Here is a 19,310-nt window from a genome sequence, read left to right on the forward strand (position 1 = left end):
TCAGTGATAGAAAAACTGGTAAACAATTGCCTATTCCCAAAGAATTACAAATTAAAAAAAAAGACTTCAATACTTCACAAAAGAGGATATCCAAATGATCAATAACATCTTTTTAGATACCTAAGTCATCAGGGACATATTAAAACCGCAATGGGATATCACTACAGAAGGGCAAAAATGAAAAATACAGAAAATACTTGGCATTGGCAAGTAGTAAATCTGTACAAACACCTGGGGAAACTATTAGTCAGTATCTCCCAAGGCTAAATACATGTACACCCTAGGATATAGTAATTCTACTCCTAGATACATACATACATAATAGAAATGTGGACTCAGGTCCACTAAAAGACAGGTACTTGAAATTTTTCTAACAGCCAAACACTGGAAACCATCTAAATCCCCACAGCAATAGAATGGATAAACAGAGAAAGGGTTTCTTCTTGATCTGGGCACACGGTGTGTTCACTCCTGGAAAATCCATCCCTTACATTATGTGCACTTTTCTATCTGTGTACTGTACTTCAATTACAAAGTTTTAAAAAGAGGTGAAGTTTTCAGCTATCATATCTTCTTTAAAAATATTTCACTCGTGTTGACAAGGGTTTCTAAAAATGAGCACTCACATAAACAGCTGGTGGAACTTATTTCTTGGAGCTAACTTGATAAGATGCGTTCTAAACACAGCTTTGTTTAGAAGGACTTTCATCACATCATTATTTACAAAAGGAAAAGAGAAACACGTAAATCTCCAATGATAGGGGATTGGTGGAATAAACTACACAGCCATCAAAGGCAAGCTGGAAAAGATTGGTCTGCGACATGGAAAATGCTCCCAGCAAATGGTTATCTGCATAAAGCCAAGTAACAAATGAACAGAGAGAGAGATTAAAAATATACCAAAATGTTAACAGATACTATCCACATGGTGAGCATCCAGGCCACGGTCATGTGTCTCTTTTATGCATTTCTGAATTTCCCAATGAGCAGGTATTCCTTTTATAAAAATAAACTGAGACAATATTAAGACAGAGGAGAGAACAGGGAATAATATGGACAGCTCAAGGGTCTCAGGCTGTAGTGAGCAGGCTGCCTGGACATCAGTTAAGTTAGAGGTGTCCTGCATTCCTCCATTCCTTAAGAGTCCTTAAGGTTCCACCTTTCTTTTTCTTTTTTTTTTTTGAGACAGAGCCTCAAGCTGTCCCCCTGGGTAGAGTGCCATGGCATCACAGCTCACAGCAACCTCCAACTCCTGGACTGAAGCGAGTCTCCTGCTTCCGCCTCCCAAGTAGCTAGGACCATAGGCACCCACCACAACGTCTGGCTATTTTTTTTGGTTGCAGCCATCATTGTTGTTTGGCGGGTCTGGGCTGGATTCGAACCCACCACCTTAGGTGTATGTGGCTGGCGCCTTAGCCACTTGAGCCACAGGCGCCAAGCCTATGGTTCCACTTGTACCAAAAACCTTTTTAAAGTGCATTATTTTAATAATTACTACAGAGTAAACCATCTCCTCTTCATTGATAATGCAGCAACTTCTCCAGGTGTCCCTGTGAACTTTCTGCACCCCTGACTGTGTTGCATCTCCATACAGCTCCCTCACTTTCCAGTAACAATGTGCCCCAGCTTCTGCTTATGAATTCCGTGACAAATATGGGTTACTTGAGAGGTTCAGTGTTTAGGGATTTGGTAATCAAAGTTTATTATGCTCTTGGTTTTGTTTCTTTTTGCCACTCTAAAAAGTTTAAAGCAACTAAATTAGCATCAAAGAAATTTGCAAAAGCTGTAAGTGAAGCCATTATGAAATGTAACTACATAAAGCCAGATGCAGAGTAGAAAACCATGCAAGGCAATCTGCGAGGATGTCCAAGAGGTTTAAAAGAGGGCTGCGGTCTGAGAACAAGTCAAAAAGCTCTTTCCAGCAGCCACACATACACACAGACCCCAGAAAGATAAGCACAGGAATCCTGGTTGGTAACAGGTGACACTCCATCTAAACCAACAAAATACACAGCTCAGATTTCAGAGGATCAGCTGCTATTGTTCCAACTGCCTATAACTATCAGCAAATCAGCCAAAATTGGGCAAAAATCTCCCTGAATTTGCACCTAAAACTCCCATCTGTAGAAAACTTTTCAGGATACCTGGAATTATTTTTTTTGTTTGTTTTTGTATTTTGTTTCTTGTTTTCTGGTTTGTTTTTTTTTTTTCTTTTTGAGACAGAGTCTTACTTTGTTGCCCTCAATAGAGCGCCAGGACGTCACAGCTCATAGAAACCTCAAACTCAAGTAACTGTCTTGCCTTAGCCTCTCAAGTAGTTGAGACTACAGGCGCCCGCCATGATGCCCAGCTCCTTTTTAGAGATGAGGTCTTGCTCTGCCTCAGGTTAGTCTCGAACTCGTGAGCTCAGGCAATCCACCTGCCTCGGCCTCCCAGAGTGAGCCACCGCAGCTGGCCTGCCTGGAATTATTTTTGATTCAGCAATGTGATGTACATTTTGGCCTAAATAAAATCTTTAGTGGCATTTAACCCTCAAGGGGCTCATCTGAGTGGTTTCCACAGTACAATTTTTTAAAAATTCTGATTCTCCCTTTCTAAACTTAGGTTGTACTAACTCATTCCTCTTAAGGTCCTCTTATTTATGGGACATCTTTCCTTTCATTTTGCATTCTTCTACATTCCTGTGGAACTTAGAGTGAATGTCATAAAGATCGAATATGGAGGGGGACAGCTGTTTTAAAGCACAGGACCCAAGTCCGTCATTTTCAGAGACACAGTGAAGTTCAAGCAGAATCTTCTGGATTTTTGATGTGCGGCCCCTGCCAAGTTAGCTTGGTTACCGCTATGTCCTCACATCACACTGTATATGAAAAGACTCTGTTTCACGTTCCCTACCCCTTTGCAGGCTCTCTTACAGATAATCATTCCTTCAAAAGGCAATTCTAATCATTCAACCAATACTTTCCCAGAGCAAGATGGGGCTTCAAAACCAATCTGTAGATGAGAGCTTCAGGAAAATACCAGAAAGAACCTGAAAAAAGAAGGCATGGGCCCGTGCCCATAAAGTGTTTCATAAAATAATTCCAAAGGCTCACCCTTTCTCTGAAGCCCATCCAGGAACCCCAGCTGTAGAAGATGGTTCATTTCTCTTAGATCCCTTATTGGGCTGGAGGGAGCTGGTGGTGGTGTCTGTTTCTGGCAGCAAGAGGTCAGCTTTCCTTGGGCTTGAAAACTGACATTACCTTCATGACACACAGTTTCTATAAAAATGTAACTCTTTTCTTTTTTTTAAGTACATATAATCTCTCACTTCAATCCTAAAAGTACTCCCCATCAAGTTTAAGCAAGGCACAAAATTATGCTAGCATTTATTCGTAAAATTCGTACTTGCATTATTGTTATGCTCAAGTACTACAAAGTTTTCGTATCTAATAAACACTGTCTTTCTCCCCATCTCCCTGTGTCCAACCCACCCGCTAGCAGTTTGAATGCCACAGATCTAGTCTAGAATAGCAACTAAGCAGTACTGTATAGTCTGGCCCCAGCTAATTTCCACTTCTTTATTAAGAAACTAGTTCGATATAAGCATTCCAAATTGTATATGAAATCAGCACATTGCACCCCATAAACGCATTAATGTATACATGATTTTATGACTTAATAACAAATAAATAAATAAATGAAAAGAAAGGGTTTTTCTTCTCCACACCTCACTCCCAACCCTCAACATTTTGAAAAAGTAGTAGGGATCTATTGTTATTGAAGAGAATCAAGGTATGGATACTTTGCATTTGGTAGATAAAGACCTACCAACAGGAACATAAAAGACCAAGTTACTTCCTTCAGTCTGGAAAAACCCAAAACCACACGGGAACACTACCCACGCTCAACCAATGCCAAGTCACCAGCAAGAACAAGCAATAGAGATTTTTCTACTATAACATTAAACTTTGTCACCAGACTCTTTAATGTTTGCATTCCCCAATATTCAATCAATATATATGCTAACAGGTGAGTGAATGTATGTGCAGATACACAGTTACAGATATTTATAAGCATTTTCCCCCAAGTCACCCAGTTTTTTGGATTAAATTCATGGATGAAAATATTCTGATTTTTTTGTGAGACTGATCAAAGAAAGTGCTTTGATTTTATATGAAAAAGTTTCCCATTAAGATGGTAGCTATTTTTTCAAGCATGATTCCTTTTAATTGCGGAAAAGAGCCGAAAGGCTTTGTCAAGGGGCACATGTTTTCTATAAATCAAAACATAAATAAATGTGAGATTATTTCACTGGGCATACATATGGTTTTTGCTAAGTAAACTCTATTTATAAAACATTGTTAGCCTGCACAGGAACTGCTGTCAACATTTATAGGAAAGGAACTTTTCTACTACTCTGAAACTTGCCAGGATTTGAAAACAAGCCTAGAAACATTAGTTTTTCAGGACAGATTTGATTTAAACATAATGTGAAATGGACTGCTGTGTGTTTTCTACTCTTTAAAGGCTAGGGAGAAATCTCCAATTGAATATTACATTCATATTTTACAAGAAAATATTTACAACACTGCAAGTTCCATTATTTTAACCATGCTATTGTTCAAGTTCTCTTCTGGTTAGGGGCAGGGGTCTCAGATTATTTTTCTTATCATTGACAACAGAACAAAAAATATTCTGTGAAAGGGGAGTCTCTGACATCCATTAAAGATTAGTATTCATAATTGCCACACCATCTTCTCCCAAAAGCTCATTTCCATCACCTCTTCTCTTTATAGACTCACCCCAGACTACAAATAAATTTTATCAGTCCTACTCAGAGAGTGGTTCTCAAAATGAAGTTTTCTGTAAAAGGAATTAGCTAAAAGGAAGCATGAAGCAAGAGGCCTTGACAACCAACAGCCAACCACAGCAGGTAACAATCATCTTAAGAATTTACCTTCTCCATTTTCCATTCAACTTTTCTTTCTTGAGCTACAGTGCTTTCCAAAACAGAATTTTTTCTGTGATGCTTTTGCAATCAATACCTACTCTAGGTGGACCTAAGCCAGTGGTTACAGTATAGTCTTCAGCAGTTCCAGAAAGAGACCTCTTGCTCTTTTTTTTTTTTTATTCATAACCTTTCAAGTTGCTTCTTTCCTAGTTGTAAGATTCTTCATTTGTTGGCAAGAAAGGCATTTATGTTTATTTTTAATGATAAATATGCATGCAAAAAAATGAGTCATCTTCTTGAAGGGCAGGGGGAAAATGTTAGATAGTTCCATAAAAATAAATCCAAAGATTTTAAAGTCTGCATATGAAACAACTAAATTTCCAAGTTAATAAAACATTTAAGTATATTTAAAGATTACTTCACATGCAATTATCTATTGATGATTAAACTGCCTTGGAAACAATGTAAAATGTCTTTCCTCCCAAACATTTGTCCCAATTTATATGTAGAATTCCACAGACTTAACTCAATTTATAGAGAATTCCTTTACATTGCAGTATATTTAAAAGGGAAAGGGGGCTTATTAAGGTAACCACAGTTCCAATACACTTCACACTAGTCACAGGTACGTAAGATAAATCAAGAAAAAAACCCAGTATTTTCTGTATTATTCATTGTTGTAATTTTGTTGATTACGGGCTAGGTGCCCTAATAGTAGACACTAATGATTTTGAAATTATAAGGAAAGGCTGAATTCTCCAGAAGTTCTGCTCCTAATCAATCACCAGAGATCAGTGACATCATTAGCGCCTTTGATCACTGCTCCTCTTTCAAGCTCAGAGGGGATGGGATTGATCCTTGCTAGCACAGAGAACGGAGAAACACCTAGGAATACAATTCACCGTGAAACATGAGAAGTCATCGGCATCTCTTCCCCTCCTTCAAGAGGAACAGACAGCACATTCCAGAGGGCCCAAAACCAAACAATAGAGCCACCTCATTAAATCCAAACCTAATTCCCTTCCCATCTTACTGGATTCCCAAAGCGCTTTGAGAGGAAGAGATGATAAGCTACTTTTCTTTCAAAGGCCGTAGGTTATGAACCCTTCAGTTTGGTTTTCCTTACCCAATATACCTACTGGGGACAACCCCCAAATCCCTTCACGGGGGAGGGAAAGAGTCTGTGGCTTTCTTTTTCCATTTTCCCCCTTTCACAGCACTTAAACAATGCAGAACTTCTTCTAATTCTGAATTTTACCTCATGAAAATGAGTAACGTTTTTAAGCTAAATTTTACTTTTTAAAAAATGTTATTTAATAAACTGCTAGTTACTCGACATTAGGCAAAAAGAAGTCCTTGGATATAGTGTTGGTCTTTGTAGTGTCAGATGCCTTCATTGCAATCACTCAGGATGTTCCCATCTGAAAGAGCCACTCTGGGAATGAAAACTTTTCATTGTCCTTTACTACTTTTGTTCTATTGTTGTTGGTTTTTTTTTCCCCTTCCTTATTTGTAAGAGCAATCTAATTGAGCTTCATGAACAGTGGTGGAATGTAGTTTATTATCTCCCTCATCAGGTGATCAATGATTTCATTAATAAGACAGATAACAAAACTGTCATATCATCGACACTGTTTGAAAGATGATCCTCGCTTCCCGCTCCATTTTCCAAGGTCTGGGGTTCTCTGTGGCAGCTCTGAGTCCATTCAATATTTTCCACAGACAGAGAAAAGTGAAAATCCATTTTGAAACCAATTTCAATTAGGATCCAGAAGCTGTTATCACAGGTGTCGCAGAATGGGCCCGTAAGTGGAAATGTCGCCTATCCATTCTGAAATGAAACCTTATCAGGGGCTACAAAGATGGCTGGGGACAGCCTATCTGTAAATTACTTTTCGTCCTGTGTTAACTCAACCTTAGTTCTGTCATATGGAATTCTTTCCATCCACTAGTAATAATCTAATGACTAACTAGACACAGCACCCAAACGGCTTTCGGGCGGGCAGGGCTGTCCCCTTAAACATGGGTACAAAATACAAACACACTCAGGCCTGCAGGCAAGCAAAGGGACAGGCAGGCTTTAAATGATAGAACTAAAAGTTTATTATGGGAAATAAAAGAAGCCCGGCTCCACCCATTGCATTCCTGGTGATTTTTCAATTGCAAACTCCAAGGCTCCCGTTATTTCATTAATGCAGCACCCAAGTAGTGAAGCTTTTCTCTCACATCTTTCAGTCTCCTTTTAGCAAATTATCCCATGACGGCGGATTTATTCAGTCAAAGACCTCGGACTTTGAGAGGCAACAAAAGAATCAAGAGACTTTCTGGTCCACCTGCCTGGCGAATGATGAGGCAGGAAAAGTCTCCCCCAGAGAAACCAATCAAACCATTGTGTGGCACAGTCAGACCTTTTCAACTGTCAAGCCAGAGAGCAGGGAAGGAGATGAAAGCACGCGGGATGAAGCTACCATTTACCGAACCATGTGGGAATGGTCTCCTAAGATTTAATAATTGGGATGGAACTCAACTTTCTACAACTAAAGGGGAAGAAAAAAAAAAGAAAGGAAGAAAGAGACCAAGATAGAGGGAAGAAGACTCAAAGAAAGGGGGAAAAAAGAGCAAGAACGAAAAAAAACAGCCGCCTAAGTGGTACTAGAAATAACTTTTATATAAAAATTCCCTCTACCTGAGGTGAAGTCCTATCTACATAAGCAAAGGAGAAAGAGGAAAGATGCCTCCAAAAAGAGGGGGGAATAGAGACAGAAAGAATAAAAGAAAAAAAGAAAAATTTCGCAAAGCCTTTGACGGTGTTTCTCTGGTTACGACTGCATCACATATTCAGATTCTAATTTTCTCATGCAATTAATTCAGAGTAACAAAAACAGCAACAAAAAGCCCTTATTAATAAGGCTGCCTTCTAGTTTGAGGCACAAAATGGGATTTCAAATTGGCCTAAAATATATTAATACTTCTGACGGGACACACAAAAAGACTCAAACTGTCAGAGGCACTGGCTTGTATGTTCCTGAGCAGTTTTCAAAAACATTTTAGTTCTACTACAAATTCAATGTGAGATATTTAAATAGAAAAAAAACCCTAACAGTAGTACTGGCAACAGGGCCTTAAAAATCACAGATTTGTTTAAAAACATTAAATAAAAGCAATGTCAGGCAGCTACTGCAGCATCACTGGTGACTCTGTTATTACTGATGACAGTATGCATTACTGAGCTGAGTCTGAAGCACAATTATTGTCAAAATGTTGGGGGATGCTGAAGTGTTCTGGGTCTTGGTGATGGTGGCTATAAGACCTTGTGAATTTGTCAAAAGCCATAGAACTGTACACCACAAAGAGTGAATTTTACTGTATGTAATTTTATAAAATACATATAAACTAAAGCAGATGTATTTGGAAACGTTTCCATGTAAACAAGATAACAGGAAGTTTATTGCTTTTACCATCACCCTGTCTCCCACAGGCTGCCTGGAAAAGGAAGCCCTCCCCCACCCTTGGAAGGCCACCAGCCACCTCCCCAGAGGGAGCTTTTCCTCCCATCATCACTATTCCTGCCTGGAGCATCCACTATTCAGTGGTTGCTTCTGACTCTGAGCAGCTTGTTTCTGAAAATTTGAAACACCCACACCGCTTGGTCACAAGCAATCAACAGCAACCCAGAAACATTCCACAAGCAAAACACATCATGCTGTGGCTTCTTTACTCCTAAGTTTGGAAAACTGTGGCCAACTGGGAGTGGTATTCATCTCTGATTTCTCTCAGCACACAGGAATTGTTGTTTTTAGAAGAAAATTCCAACAGCTACATACAAAAGGTGGGGGAAAGAGCCTCCTGCCCTTAGGGAAGCAGCTTAGAACAAAATCAGTGATTTCATCCAATAATTTCAATGAGCACTTCTGAGTGAAAAACAGAAAACCTGTGCCGATTTCAGGACCAGTGATTTGGGTACTATTCCCTGATCCCAGCCCCTAACTGGCCTGTCAACCAAGGATATAAGGACTTTGTTAGTTAATGTTTTCTAATTCTATCAGATTAAAGCTGACCCATTTGTAAATTACTAACAAACGGGCAGATTATATCCCAGAGTCTACTGGTATTACTAACTAACATATTTGGATATGCATTGTGCCAGAGTCAGAGAGGTTAAGAATTTTGCCCAAGATCACACAGCAATTACATGGCAGGGCTAAGGTTCAAACCTTGGCTTCTCACTGCACAACACTCCACTCTGGCTCCGTTACACGTCCCCTGTCCACTGTCCCAACGTACTGGCAAGCATGTGTTGTACTGTGCAGGCTCACTCAACATCTGTCGGGGTCCTCTCACCCCTCTCACCACAATACACTGACCCGGGACCCAGGGGAGGTTAAAAAAAAACAAACAGGTGGTACTCTCAAGAAATTTAACTTAAATATAAAAAATAAGTAAATGTTACGGAGGAGGAGAGGGGATAATAATGAAGAATACAGAAGTGTTTTAAGGACAGTGAAAATATTCCGTAGGTTTCTGCAGTGGTAGATACATGACACGCATTTATCAAAACCCACAGAACTGTACAACACAAAGGATGAACCCCAATGTCTGTGGGGCAAAGCTGTAGACTTTAGCTAATAACAGTGTCAATATCGGTTCATGGACTGTAACAAATATCCCCTAATGTGAGACGTTTGTAACATGAGAAAGTGGCGGGGTACTGGGGAGAGGGGGTGTATGGGACTCTCTGTACTTTCTGCTCAATGTTCCTGTAACCCCAAAGCTGCTCAAAAATACAAAGTGCATTAATTAAGATACGAATAATAACCCCCTCAAAACCCTCAAATTGTACTAAATAATTTTCAAGACAAAACATCATATGAGGGGGAAAAAAAGACTCAGGACATACTCACATATGAGAAGACCTTAAACAGGCGTTGTGTTGGCACAATCCCAGTTCTGGGGTGGGGTATAAAGAAAGGTAGGAGCACTCAGGATGGGACAGCAGAGAGATCACACTGAAAGGCGAGACTGGGGTCAGACTCGGGAAGATATCTAAATAGTAAGTAAAAATGGGAGCTTTATCTTATGGGTAGCCAAGGGTCACTGAAGATTCCAGAGCAGGAGTGTGGCATAAGCAGAACTGTTAATTTGTCAGGAGCGATCCCCGTGTGTGAGAAGAGTGGAGACCAAAGGCAAGGTGACTGACAAGGTGACTGACGAGAAGGCCATTTTTTTAATTGTCTAGGAATGAAGTAGTGAGGGTTTAAACAGCATATTACATTAAAGTGGCCTAGAGGGACAATATATGGGTGAATAATTACAGATGAAAATCCAACAGGACCTCCAAACTGGAAGGACGGGAAGCCTGAGAGGGGGAAGGGTCAGAGGTGATGGTGCGGTTTCAAGCCTGGGTGACCACAGGAAAGGAGATACTTTAGCCAAAATAAAGAGTAAGGGGTGGTACCGGAGCTTAGAAACATGTGAGTTTGAAGCCCAGGAGAATCAGGGCTGTTATGAGAATCAGGTTATTCATCATCAGTGAGTCAGTTTACAAGTAGGAGATCTCTTTTAAAAGAATAAAATCTAACTCTGACTTAATAAAAAAAAAATTTTAAATTTAAAAAAATGGAACAGTAAAAAAAAAAACCTAACTCTGGTATAGCACAAACCACCCTATAAGAGGGTATCATAAACTGAAAGGAAACAGCCCATCCCCCATTCTTCTTTGTAGAAGAATCAAGAAAAGAAGTATATGCATGTTGTTTCTCATGCAATGACCTATGATTACTACAGCATCAAGGTTTTCAAGGTTAAGAAAGTTTGTTTTGTTTTGTTTCAATCTATCCTTCCTTAACATGTGCAAACTTGGTCACTTCGGGGATTTGTGAAACATCCTCAGCTATTTTTCAGACATTTAAGTCCAGCAAATTCACCATTGCTTTGGAAAACGTATTTCCCGTAATTTGGATTTGTAACGTTTAACTCACCAGCATGCTCTGAGCAATGGCTAATGCTTGCAGAGCTTCTCTACCTACGTAGGGTTTTTGGATGGTACAGGCATTGCCTCACTTACTCCCCCCAAAGAGCCTGTGAAGTCAGTCAGTCTAATTATCATCTTACTAAACAGATGAGAAAACTGAGACTTTGAGAAGTTAATCTGCCCACACGCACTCAACTAGCCCTTTGAGTTGCCAAAACTCAACCCAAGCTTTCAAATCCCAAAACCTGTGTGTGCTCCCAACCAACATCCATTTTCTCTGAAATCCTTTTCACCCATCTGTCATGTATCAAGAAACGGGATGAGGAGAAAAAAAAAAAAAGAAAAAAAGTTGGGTTGAACCTCTACAGGAACTAGAAAATAAAAGCTCACAATTTGCCATCTATATGTTGTAAATTTCCAGCAGAGTTGGGCACATAGAATCTCACCACAAAACAGGTCTAGGAGGCCAGAGCCCTGGGGGCAAAGAACAGCCGATGAATTTCAAACTTCCAATGAAAAGCAAAAAAGTCATCTTACTCTCACCCAGGAGACCAGCAGACATCACAACCAATACCCATGCAATCCACAGCTTAAAAGCAAATCAGAAGACCAGGAAGTAACCAAAAGTTAAAGCTAAAAAAAAAAAAAAGCATCCCCTTAGGTGATTGTAGACCACACTTTCCCCTTACAAACCTTGAAGACATTTCCTTCTTAAGTAGAGAATCAAGTTCTTCTCTTTGAAAGAATCAAAGTGAACAGGACACTTCCTCTCCATTATTAATCTATCAACTTTGGTGTCACATTGCATCACCATTAGGATACTAATTTCTCCATTCTATCAATTAAGGTATGTTCGCAATAACTATCCTATCTGATAAAAGATCCCCAGGACCATGGCCTATATTTGCTTATCATTAGTTTCTTTTTTTAAAAAAGCAGAGTAAAAGATTAATGAGAACTATTAGATTATGCCTTTTAAAAAAATCATGGGCTGAAAATGAAGCAAAACACCTTTAAAAAGTCAGTATTTGCAAGTCATTGAAGGAAATTTTATAGGATAATGAGAATGTAAAAAACACTGGAAGATCTAAAGATGCTTCTTATCTAGAAAACACCACATGAGGCTCGGCGCCTGTGGCTCAGTCGGCTAAGGCACCAGCCACATAACCTAAGGTGGCGGGTTCGAATCCAGCCCAGGCCGCCAAACAACAATGACGGCTGCCCCAAAAAATAGCCGAGCATTGTGGCAGGCGCCTGTAGTCCCAGCTACTTGGGAGGCAGAGGCAGGAGACTCGCTTGAGCCCAGGAGTTGGAGGTTGCTGTGAGCTGTGATGCTATGGCACTCTACCCAGGGGGACAGCTTGAGGCTCTGTCTCCAAAAAAAAAAGAAGAAAACACCACATGAGGCTTAGGAAGTACCAATTCATACCAGAAACAAATTGATTATTGAGGTATTTTGTTTATAATCTTGGACCATTAACAGATGTGGATGTTTTTAAGTCAACAATGACACCTAATGCCTAAATACATTATATGTGAAACTTACCATGTTAGATGCCAAATGATAAAATTGAAATTGCTCTCAAATAATACAGAAAATAAAATGTCATCCCTTTATCATTTACATATCAAACATATCACTAAAGTTTGAACACAAACTATCTGGGCCTGTGAAACTATTGGCACATTGTAGTTCCTGCGTAAAGACTACTGAAGGTGTCAAACATTGGTCTAGGTTCTTCAATGTAACAAAAACCAAATTCGGCTTGTCTTTTTTCCATACAAGATCTAGAACATAGTTTTTCACTGGTGTTATTTTAAATGTCAGTGTCAAGTGGCAAGTGCTTATTTTAAATGCTATTCAAGGTTTCTGAACCATGCATTTTGGTTGTGTGTATGTGTGTGTTTAAACAAAACTCTATATGAATGTTATTCTAGGAGCAGATACTCCGCTGAGGAAAGCGCAAAAACAGATCTGTAAGGACTTGCCGTGGAATGTGCGTGGTTTGGCTAGGAAGCTCACAGTCAAGAACAAACTGCACCACAGAATGGCTGGAAAAGTTAATTAAGTCAATTTAACCAATAACTTCGCTGGTAACAAAACTTTTTTGTTCATTCGTTTGATTTTAATCATGAAATGGTGGATGGGAGAGAAAACGCATGAATTACATTCATTTGGTTCCTGAAACTAAACTCATTTTTCTCTGTTCAGTTAGGAATGGATGAGCTTCAGAGCTTTGTAAAGACAATGAAAGAATCATGCCCCCACCCCCATCCGCCAAAACAGTAACCATCAGTAATACCTGTGATAGCCTCCAAGTGAGTCTACTACTCTTACTTTACTATCTGCGCATAGCCTCAGTGTAAGTATCCAAGCATTTCCAAGATATTCATAGAGAAAAAGAAGACAGGAAGAGAGATAAATGGACGAGGGACAGACAGACAGGACAGAGGCCATGGCGATGGCAGCCGGGAGCCAGCCAGAACACACAGTGCTCCAACCTTGGAAAGCCTGCACCCCAAAAGCTCTAAACCCAAACAGGGCACAAAGCCCACGCACTGGTCTGTGTGAGCAGGGCTGAGTGCAGAGGGGAAGGGGAGCCCTGCCAGGGGGCTTGCAGAACAAAGAGGGTCTGCAGTTCCAGCAGGCCACACCCCTCAGCACACTCCTGGGGCTGTACAGTCTCTAAACTAGTTAGAGGAAAACTGGAAAGGACTCTGTAAAAATGTCACTGTACTTATCAGTATTCATATAAGACAAAGATTTATTTTCTGTTCTTTTGCTTTTTCCCTTCTTGAAAAGTGTTTGCTTATTTTCCTAGAATCCACTGTGGGGTTTCAATCCACCATTAAAACCATTTCCATTTTTCTTGTACTTGATTGGATCTGTACATGTCCCCAAAGAAAAAGTCAACCAGTTAGAATTACCAGAAACACTAAAAAGAAAAGTCAGAGTTTCCAGGACTTTGAAGACAGCTGTCACTCAGAGATATGCCCAGCGAATTTGCCTAAGGAGTGTCTGCCCCCACACAGGACAGATTCGCACACTTTTAGGAGGGAATGTGAGCTTCATGGGCACAGGCTGATCAGGGCAGGAAGCCAGTGTGGAATGAGGCTGAGGAAACAGACATGTGACTAATTCAAACTGTAAGACTAACTTTGTACTTTTTGTTTGTTTTAATTTTTAAGTCTAACTTTTGCAAACCATGCCTGCTCCTTCCCTGACTAGTACTTTCCTCTCATGGCTTCCTGGCTGCCATGGGCTGGCCAGGTTATTTCTGTTCCCAGACACACTCAGTAGGTTCACGAAAGAAACTGAAAGTCAAACAGTGGCTGGTGACACACACAGCAGCAGCAGCAAACCTCTGAGCACGTGAGCAGGTGTGGGAGTGGCAGCAGCATCTTCCTAAGAATGAAGCACCTGGTCACCGTACTGAGCCTCACCAACGGACAGGTGCCCCTGCGGCCTCCACAGCTTCTGCTACCTACCTGCTCCGGTTCTCAGCTGCTCTCACACTCACACACACTCGCTCTTGCCTCACCTGTTCTCACACTCATATGCACACAGACACACCCACTCTCACCCGTTCTCACACTCACACTTGCACACTCGCACCCTCTCTTGCCTCACCTGTTCTCACATGCATTCTCACACTCACACCCTGTCCTCACACTAACACCCATACTGTGACACACCACGAGACACCGTGACACACACAAACTACAAAGACAGTCCAAGTTGATGTTTCCTGAGGAATCAGATGCAGAAAGTGTTTATTTCTATAAAATCACTATTAAATTTACCAAATAGCCAACACTACAAGCACTGATTTTATTTCTGAAACAATTTGCCGGATTTTTACAAATTCCAGAAAAAAGAAACAAGGGTAACAAGTTTTTAAGGAGAAATACGACTTCTGCAACCACAGTGGAAGAACATGGCAAATATTCGGGCTCATTAAAACATGCTTCAGTCCTGACTTTAAGTACCACCAACAAAGGGAGAAACACAGATATATTTTCACACGTATGTAAAGGAAATTCATTACTTTAACCCAGACATAAATATACCTCCCTAGGGATCAATTCCAAACTGGACTCATTAGCCAGTGGGTTTAGCAGCCAGCTCCTGCCTCCCCTGCACTCAGCAAGGAGCGCTCAGGAACCAGGGGGAACAAGGGCCCGTGCGCAGCACAGGCTCCCCTAGCAGACACAGGTGGGTCCAGAGTCATGGCCAGCCTCTGCCAGGCATGTGCCCTTAGAGGGATGCAGTTAACTTACAAAGCAGATTCTGACTCTCAGATGTAAAAAAACTGTAAATCAGTCTAGCAAAATCACTCTTGGAATAAAGAAAATAAAGCCGGCTCAGCGCCTGTGGCTCAAGCGGCTAAGGCACCAGCCATATACACCTAAGGTGGCGGGTTCGAATCCAGCCCAGACCCTCCAAACAACAATAATGGCTGCAACCAAAAAATAGCCAGGCGTTGTGGCGGGCACCTGTGGTCCCAGCTACTTGGGAGGCAGAGGCAGGAGACTCGCTTGAGCCCAGGAGTTGGAGGTTGCTGTGAGCAGTGAAGCCATGGCACTCTACCCAGCTTGAGGCTCTGTCTCAAAAAAAAAAAAAAGAAGAAGAAAAGAAAAGAAAGCCAACAGGAAGGAAAGTAGCAGGTTGGCTCATGCAAATCCATGAGCCCGGATAGGCTGTGAAGAAGAATGGGCCAGCTCGTTCTTCCTAAAGGACGTGGAAAAGTGGAGTAAAATGCAGGGGGGCGGGGGGGGGGGAGGAATGGCTGTGAACTCTACAGAAAGCAATGGCACTATGGCCTCCAATGGAAGAAAAGCAGAGATGGAAAGTGAAGGTTATCATTAACCTCCTCCCACTGTTTTTACCAGTGGGGGCTCTGGAATTTACTTCCCATGTTCCATGCTTGAACTGAAATGTTTCTCAACACTTTGTTCAAAATTTTAAAATATGGCATATAGAAACAGTGGCTCTATGTTGTTGCTGAATATTACTCAGTAAATTAAAATTTTATAAGCCAAAAACAAAACCTGCATCTCAGATACTAATGTTACTTTGAGGTTCGACCATGAACATAAAAAGGGGGCAGGGGGTCCTAGTGATGAAGGGAGATCCTGGTCACTAATTTTTTTTTGAGTTAAAATTATTTAATTTTTGTTAAATATCTTATGATGAACTTTGGGCTTTCATTCTAATCATGTGTCACTAATTTTGATGAGACAACATTGCATCTTCTGTAATAACTAATTATTCCAGCTAGTATAGACTTTTCATATGAAACATAAAGCATTTTGAACTCTTGCCAGACTAATCAAGATGATTTCCAAAATGCCAAAACAGGAACTTCCTATAATAAATAACCTATCTCATTTACATCTCAAATTAGAAAATTTGGAAGTCAGCGTGTAGACTGGGTGCCAAAGCAGAGATTACTAGAGTCTGCCTGGTCCATGCCTCCCCCCACCCTCCCCCACCCTCTGTCTCATTTGCTTTCTTTAGTCTCCTAGAACAAACAGTGGTCCAGGTGCAAATGCTCAACTCACAAGGAATGCAGAGAACATAAAAACGACTATAGGCTTGGCCGCTGGTAATCCCTATGGCTACTCACCATTAGAAGTGGTGCTGGAGGCAACGGCTTTCTCGCTGACATCTGTCCGAGTAGAACATTTCACTATGGAATTCTCAACTTTTTTCTTCTCAGTGGTTGTGGAGCTGTGGGACTGGGCCTCCATGGCGTCTTCTCATTACTTCAGCTCTTTTCTACCAGGAATGCCTAAAGAAAACATCAGTGCCATCAACTTCAAAGAACAGTGGACAAAGAAAATCTCACTCAAAAGTCCATCACACCTGTCACCTGAGAAAAGCCTCCAGCTTTAGTAAATTCGAAACCTGGAGGACACTTCTGCACAAGTTTTCTGGAAAAAAGGCCTCAAAGTTGAATAAGCCAGTTGAATTCTATCTACAAAGGCCAAAAGAGAATAGAGAGGAATGCCCATAATAACATGGTACTTTTCCCAAATTCCTACTAGGCATTTGTTATCAAAATGGTCCAAATATCTTAATTTTCAACTGGGGTTATACCGTGAAACTCAAGGGCCATACTGCGGTTAAGTCACATCCATGTTACCTTTTAGTGGTCAGTTTTATAGGATGGGGCATTTGGACAACTTTCAAAGAAGGAGAAAGTTTTTAATTACTAATTAAGTGTTTCAAAGATCAGCTGAGAATATCTACTATCCAAGGCCTACTCAAAGTTCTGAATCATAAGATAATTCAAGCCAAGCAGCCAGTTATGTTCTCTTTCACTAAGATATCTGAATTACCATATGCCTCTTAATCCTAATTCATTCAGATAATCCATATCCTTTAAGCTTTATCAAGAGGTAAGAATATTCCAATTCTTTTGATTTACATTATTTGGACAAAAGTAATAGAACATGTTCTCCACCCCATAAGGAGAAGTCAAAAGATCTTCAATAACAAACACTGGGCTCACTTAGAAAATATCAAATCCTAATACACTGGGAGGCCAAGGCAAGAGGATAGTTTCAGACTCATAGAAAAATTATCTGAACACCATGATTTGAGCCTGTAGTCCCAGCAACTTGGGAGGCTGAAGCAGGAGGATCACTTGAGCCCAAGAGCCTGAGATTGCTGTGAGCTATGATGACGCCCCTGCCCGAAAGCCCAGGAAACAGAACAAGACCTTCTCTCAAAAAAAAAAAAAAAAAATTAAAACTCAGCTCAAAGCAAGTTCAGTACTTCTATCTCTCACTAGCTTCATTCATGTGATAATTGCCCTAACCCACCATTCATCAATTCTCATTCTATTTGGTTCCTGTTCTTTTTGGCAATCATGCTCTACACCTACAAAGAATGCAACAGAAGATTAAAAGTGCCCTCTCCAGTGTTTTCTTGGAGCTATCTAGATCCCAACACTCTTGGTGGGCATTTCTTAGGTCTAGTCAGCTGCTTATTTTTCTACATTTAGCAAATACTGCTGTGTTCAATCAAAACTGTGATTAATGAAATGAAATGAGCAACTGCTTAATTGACTAAAAAAGTTAAAATACCAGATGAAGTATGTTTACTCATCTTTAACTCATATTTGCAAGGGAACTGCAAACTTACTGTATAATAACTTCCACTGGATCTGGAATGCAAGTAACTAGAATGCTTAAGAACCAGAGGCTGCCGGGCACTTGGAGCACCAGCTCTTCCACTAACTTGCATTTCTTTTCTCAGATTAACCCGTGTCATTCATGGTAAAACACACAAGTTATTTAAGAACAGCTTTTGTAGAATAAAGAAGAAAAGGGGAGCACTAAGTTAAATTTACATATCAATTGTAAGATCCACTCCAAATTCAGAAACACCCCTCAAAGGGCGAGAAGGGGCTGAGATGTCCCAAAGCTGCTCCTGCTAACAAGCCCCAAGGGCAGAGCTGCCTGGCTAGCGCCCCCTGGAGCCAGCCTTGGACAACCTGTCACTGAGCCCCAGTTGTCTGTCTCATCTGTCAAATGACAGACTCTGACAGTGAAATTTATTTTCTCAACTTTTCTCTTTGGGGGTGGAGGAGGGACAGGACCTTTAGGAACATTCTAATCATTAAAGACCCTCTCCCCACAAAGTACCCTTAAACACAAAAGTGCACATTTAATTTCCAAAGAATCACAGATTTTCCAAGCTTTTCCAAGAATCTGGATCAAGAAGCCTTCAAAGAAAAATAGTCAATAGTTTCTTCTAGCTTTAACAATCTCAGAATAATGTTTTTAAAATTTTCCCTGAAAATGATTTAAATAGCGTCTTTAAAGTACGCTTGCAAGAACAAACTGTTCCTCAGCACAGGGGTGTAAGAACCATTTGCATGAGGGCTGCAGTAGGTCTAATCCCAGATGCAATGCATTTGCCTTAGACGGTGGCACCTAGGAATCTTCATTTTAACCAGCACTACTAATTGTCAGGGGTGTAAGAACCATTTGCATGAGGGCTGCAGTAGTGCTTAGTAAACGTCCAGATTCCTAGGTCTAATCCTAGATGCAATGATTAGACGGTGGCACCTAGGAATCTTCATTTTAACCAGCACTACTAATTGTCAGGCTCACTAAAGCTTTCAAACATTGTTCTCCAGGTTTACCTTTGTTCACTGCTCTATACCCTGTGCAGTGGGCACTCAATGAAGTCTTTGCTAAGCAGGTGAACTAATCAATAGGAACTGCACTCCAGCGTACTGAATTCCTTCTCCTTCACCTGGAAAAGTCTGTGCTGCCCTCCATCACCTAGTACACCCCAGCACCTAGTACACCTAAGAATGTTTACTGAGTAAATAAATTATCACACAGATGAACTTGTGACTTAACACAATCCTGCAGTGTCTTGAATTT

At 40.7% G+C, this 19,310-nt stretch overlaps 1 protein-coding gene across 1 annotated transcript in view; it reads right to left on the reverse strand.

Annotated features, from left to right (window-relative positions):
* The window catches only part of GLI3 (GLI family zinc finger 3), a 259,436-nt gene extending 242,736 nt beyond the window's left edge, over positions 1-16,700 (reverse strand). Inside the window, exon 1 of the mRNA XM_003797546.3 lies at positions 16,535-16,700. Coding sequence (XP_003797594.1) covers positions 16,535-16,658 — 124 coding nt within the window. The 5' untranslated portion in view covers positions 16,659-16,700. The remainder of the gene's footprint in view (positions 1-16,534) is intronic.
* Between the last annotated feature and the right edge of the window lie 2,610 nt (positions 16,701-19,310).

Source organism: Otolemur garnettii, unplaced genomic scaffold (assembly GCF_000181295.1).
Source record: "Otolemur garnettii isolate 467f Iridium unplaced genomic scaffold, OtoGar3 scaffold00119, whole genome shotgun sequence".
Taxonomy (NCBI): Eukaryota; Metazoa; Chordata; class Mammalia; order Primates; family Galagidae; genus Otolemur; species Otolemur garnettii.